Source organism: Triticum aestivum, chromosome 3B (genome assembly GCF_018294505.1).
Source record: "Triticum aestivum cultivar Chinese Spring chromosome 3B, IWGSC CS RefSeq v2.1, whole genome shotgun sequence".
Lineage (NCBI taxonomy): Eukaryota > Viridiplantae > Streptophyta > Magnoliopsida > Poales > Poaceae > Triticum > Triticum aestivum.
This window is the reverse complement of record NC_057801.1, coordinates 78,252,416-78,257,301: the sequence shown is the minus strand read 5'-3', so window position 1 is coordinate 78,257,301 and position 4,886 is coordinate 78,252,416. Positions and strand designations below refer to the sequence as shown.

The 4,886-nt window shown below is 44.5% G+C and overlaps 1 protein-coding gene across 1 annotated transcript; it reads left to right on the top strand.

Moving 5' to 3' along the window:
* Positions 1-218: 218 nt before the first annotated feature.
* Positions 219-4,377, top strand: LOC123068728 (uncharacterized). Its single transcript, XM_044491352.1, has 14 exons — positions 219-448; positions 691-770; positions 910-978; positions 1,077-1,158; positions 1,397-1,464; positions 1,690-1,791; positions 2,361-2,450; positions 2,539-2,613; positions 2,744-2,776; positions 2,856-2,936; positions 3,089-3,142; positions 3,222-3,293; positions 3,369-3,443; positions 3,948-4,377. Exons 1-14 carry the CDS (start codon positions 412-414, stop codon positions 4,092-4,094), a joined length of 1,065 nt encoding a protein of 354 aa, XP_044347287.1. The 5' UTR covers positions 219-411; the 3' UTR covers positions 4,095-4,377.
* The last annotated feature ends 509 nt before the right edge of the window (positions 4,378-4,886 follow it).

Genomic DNA, 4,886 nt, shown 5'->3' with positions numbered 1-4,886 from the left:
AATCGGTTAAAGATTTTTTTAGGGCATGAGTTTTATTTTATTCGGGCCCATCCGTCCATTCGATCCAACATGTTCACGGTAGTGGCCCATCCTTTTCTCCCCCAGGCCCGGCCCTGCCCAGCCCGGCCCGCGCGAGCGCGTCCTCTGGCTTCGAATCTCCTCGCGCATGTCTCAAAAAAAAAAAATTCCTCGCGCAGCATCTCCACCCCTCTTCTCCCCTTGCGAAAGAAAGAAAGAAAGACAAAACAAAACCCGAAATAAAAAATAAAAATAAACCAAGAGAGAGAGAGGGAGGAAGGGCGGAAGGCGGAGTGGAGCGACCCCGAATAACCCTAGCTTCTTCCTGGTCCTCGTCGTCGCCGTGGCCCTCCTACTCGCCAGCCACCCGGCCGGCGCCCCGATCCCGCCGCCATGGTGCTCGGCAAGATCGCCATCGTCATCGGCTCAGGTCACCCCGCCCCCTTCCCCCTCCCCTCTACCCCCCGTGCCATCGATTGTTCCCCCTTCCCCGTCCCGCCTGCCGGGCCGCATCGATTTAGCTCCCCGCGAATCCCCGCCCCCTCCCTCCCAGTGACGCCCCGCGCGCTGATTGCTCCGTGCCGATTCCGCTCGCCCGCCCGCCCGCTCCCCGTGTTGCTTAGCTAGGCAGGCAGCTGACGGAGTGGTGTCTGCTTGTATGTATGCCTGCAGGGATCATCGGAACCATGGTCACCGGCGGCGACGGCAGCAAGCTTCCGGACCTCAGGGACGTGCTCTCCTTCTCCTTCAAGGTGCCACAATCGTGTCCATCCATCCATCCATCCATCCGTGGCCGCTGCCCGTGTCGATTGGATGAGGATCCCCTGTTCCGTTCTGTTCTGTTCTGTTATATTCACCGTCTCACCCCCTCCCCCTGTTTGTGCCGTCCAGTTCATGAAGCAGGACAAGAAGGAAGGCTCGTCCAACGCCTCGCCGCAGAACGACCTCTTGTTGTCTCAGGTCTTCTTCTTCCGCCTCTTCGTCTCATCCCTGTTATGCTTGCCTGCTGTCTGCAGCACACGCGCTGACCCGACTGGTTGATAAACTTTGCGTTTCAGGTCAACTATCTCAGGGATCAGCTCCAAGCATTGTCCCGTGAGGCTCAATGCCCGCAGATTATCAACGTCAATGGCGGACCAGGTTTGCTGCCTGCTTCCTCTCTTTTGTACCCAAATCATGTGTGTCCATAGCTCAAGTAACCATGTCTTCTTCGCCTTCTATGCGATGTGCCCTCTTGCATCAACCTATGTGAACCCATCTATCAGAGAATATGCTCACTATGTGCTGTTGTTCACTTTAATTTAACTTGCTGGGCACTGAACTGAATTGGTATCATATTTTTTTTTATACCGGCTGAAGCAAAACCGTTCTCTTGCAGGCGCTGGTGCTTATGGTTTAACTTTTATTGCTGTTGGAGCCATTGGCTATTTATACATAAGATGGAAGGTAAACATTTATCTCCCTGTCAACTTGGTGCAAGGATAATATATGTTAACAAATTACAACATAAAGCTATGTTGCACTGTTGTGTGGGTGGCTACTTTTCTTTCTTGTTGTTTTAGATTCTTAGTGTAGTGGCCCTGGATTGCAACCTGAGCTCGTCCTGTTCCTACTCTGATGTTTGAAGTTCACTATTGGCACTTCTCCTGAAGCTAACTTGCTAATTTACAGGGATGGAAAATTTCTGATATGATGTTTGTCACCAAGCGTGGCTTGGCTGATGCCTGCAACATAGTTGGCAAACAATTGGATCAGGTTTCAGAAAGTGTTCATGTAAGTTTCTTTGTCCTATATTCAGTGGAATAGTGTTATCAGATTGCGTGGCATTTCCAGATGACAGGTGCAAGGATGCCATAGTGCTGTCACTACAAAATGTGTTATAGTAAAGTTGCATTATAAGATTCACCTAAGTAATCAATCATCCCAGTCAGTGACATATTGATGAAGCTTAGGACTTAAACTATGCCAATTTCTATTAGAACTGGTACATTAAACTTTGAAATACAGCATGTCAGAAATTGCTCAGTTAAAACAGCTAAACACATTTACATCCAATATTTTTATTAAATGGCAAAACATTTTTCCTACATTGTTGCTTATCTGTTTTTCTTATGCCACATGATGTAGACGTATATTTTCGCTTTATGTGTCTGCACATAGAAAATTTGTATAATTCTACTTGGTGCTTGTATGCATTCAGAAGAGGAAAAGGCACAATAACAGAAACGATGTTTGGATAGGTCTCACATACTTCTAACATTTTGTTATATGTTAGCTTTATTCGCGCTGACTCTCATTTGTTTTAACAAAAACAATATTTCTTTTCATTCTGCTGATATCAGGCTTCAAAAAAGCATTTGGCTGGAAGGATCGACCGAGTCGATTGTAGTCTAGATGAATGCCACGAAATTATTGAAGCCACAGGGAAAGAGGTTTGAGGAACTTGCCCGCATATTTGTTGTTTCCAGGCTTTAGTGTATTTTAAAAGATGCTGATGCAAAAATAATACGTATTTCACAGGTTACAGTCATACATGGAGATCTAAGTGCCTTTCAGGAGGAAATACAATCAGTTCACCATGTTGTCCGCACTCTGGTAAGTAGTGGAGTAGTACCTTTCAGGCTTGCACTGTACATGCCTATATTTTTGTGTTTAATATAATCTCTTCCCCTTAGAGTAGGACTTCTAGTAGTAAGTGCAAACTAAATCTCTTACCCTTTTGCAGGAGACAAAGCTTGGACGCCTTGCATATACTCAAGTAAGTAGAAATTCCTAGCCCACAGTTTGTTTTTCTGTAGAGGTTATGTGTCGCTAACCTTTTGACTGAAATATCTTAGGATCACACAACACGAGGAATACATGAGTTATGTGAGTTCACTAAAAGATTGGATCGGAGTCCGAAAGCCGATACTCTTAAGGCAAGTTCCGAGAATATATCTCGTACCTTATTCCCTATAGTGTGCTTATTTTATTGTGGCCATTTTCATGATGCGTCTATGGCATGAGGCCTGTTGGTTCGAATGTCGTGTTCTCTGTGAATGCTAATCTCGTAAATTAAATCATTTTTCAGGTCACAGCATCAACTCCTCTCCCTGCAATCGAGTCTTCAGAAGGAATTACTAGGGTAACTTCATTCACCCTTTTTCCAGTTTCAATATAGTTTTGATCTTCACAGGCTGACCCTTTTCTCTCTCTTACTACAGACTGCTTCGTTGCCGTCAGGTTCAGAACCCGTGTCTCCTGTAGCTCAATCACCTAGAGCAGATCCACCTAAGGTCAGTTTCAATTTAATATCTTTTTACAACACATTTGGCCTGGTCTATTGCATCTAATATTTTAATGTTGTATAGGTTCTGCGTTCGTCTACAGCCATATCAGCATCAGGACTGAGTATGCTAGCTGGAACTACAGCAATACCTAAAAGGGTAAGAGCATCTCTTTGCATTTTGTTCATTAGGGCTTCTTATGGTCTGTTTGATACTTTCTACTTGAAGAAGATGGTGCGATCTGCCTAATGATTGTTGTACACAGTGATTTGACACGCTGCCTGAAATTACTAGTTGTGAATATTGGATATCTGTAGCATTACATTTTGAACCTAATTTTGGTCTGCTAACTCTAGTTTGCTCTTCCATGTTAATCAGAATGTGGTGATTTTTTTAATAAAAACATGTCACTCCTTGAGTGACAGCTTGTACGGGCTGTAGAAAAGAAAAACTTTTAAGAAAAATGTACTTTGTGGATGTATTATATGTTGTGGAACTTTGACCCCGGCACCGCCATCTTTTTGACATGGTAGCTTGGACTATCCATTTGTAGATAGAATATGTTTGTACGATTCTACCAGCTGTTTTTAGTAATTACAACATAGTGTACCTTGGTTAAATTCAAACCGAGTGCAACTGAAGCTCTTGCTGTTTAATCTCTAGGCTGTGATCAACCGGGCAACTTCGATGAAGGAAGGAGTGCCGACCCCCGAGGCCCCAAAGAACACTTCAAGCGCAGCAGCAGCAACCCTCAAGAGACCTGTTTCGGGTTCGAGCCGGTTCGGTTTCCTGCGGGGTTTCGCCAGTTGAGGGACAGGCGAACAGTGATGATATACTACATATGGCACTGCCTTGCTGTGGTTTGTGCCAAAGGACAGCACGACATCCCAGTAACCTTTTTTATTACTTGTAACATTTATTATCTATCTATCCATCTAGCTAGATATGCAGGGCAGGTAAGGTAGTAGAAAAACATGGCAGTGGGCAAAGGAAGGGGAATTTGCTTTGCCAGACAAATTTTTGTAGAAAGCAAAATATGTATGGTGGAGATACGAGGGGCGGTGATATGATGGCAAGAGATGCGTTACGTACACTGTCATTTACTCGCATGGTTAATTTTGGCGAAGCAAGGATGATGCATACGAGGTTTCTGATCTCGATATCAATGGATATTACATGTAGCCGCATCTGGAAGATGCGGATGAAAACAGTGTCTTGTTCGAGTCTAGCGAGTCATGTAGCGGGGGACTGCTACTGTTTTAAGCATGGGCAAGCAAGAATGTTGCTGATAAGAAAAGGAGACCTGGTAGCTGGTGGTGTTGCTCTACCACCATTCTGTTGCTGATGCTTTGCACCATGAATAAAATCAATCTGCTTAGCATGTTTTGTGCACCTGATTATTGCTGTGGTACTGTTGTGTGTGTTAATTCAGAAATAGTTACATTCATAGTCGTTTGATGAAGAGTTCTTTCTATCCCTTCAGGATATCAATCAGTTCGGTTGGTTGTTGTGGTCAATCTAGAAACTGTTATCTCTCGGTTGTCTAAGAAATACCAAAACTGTTGATCATGGTCCATGCCTGCAAGGAGCCTCAGCATCTTG

What these genes read in the sequence shown, in the direction of transcription:
- LOC123068728 (XM_044491352.1), top strand. Translation starts at nt 412, where the DNA reads ATGGTGCTCGGCAAGATCGCCATCGTCATCGGCTCAG. An exon ending in CGCCATCGTCATCGGCTCAG is followed by an intron (nt 449 to 690) that starts GTCACCCCGCCC and finishes GTATGCCTGCAG; the next exon opens with GGATCATCGGAACCATGGTC. An exon ending in ACGACCTCTTGTTGTCTCAG is followed by an intron (nt 979 to 1,076) that starts GTCTTCTTCTTC and finishes TTTGCGTTTCAG; the next exon opens with GTCAACTATCTCAGGGATCA.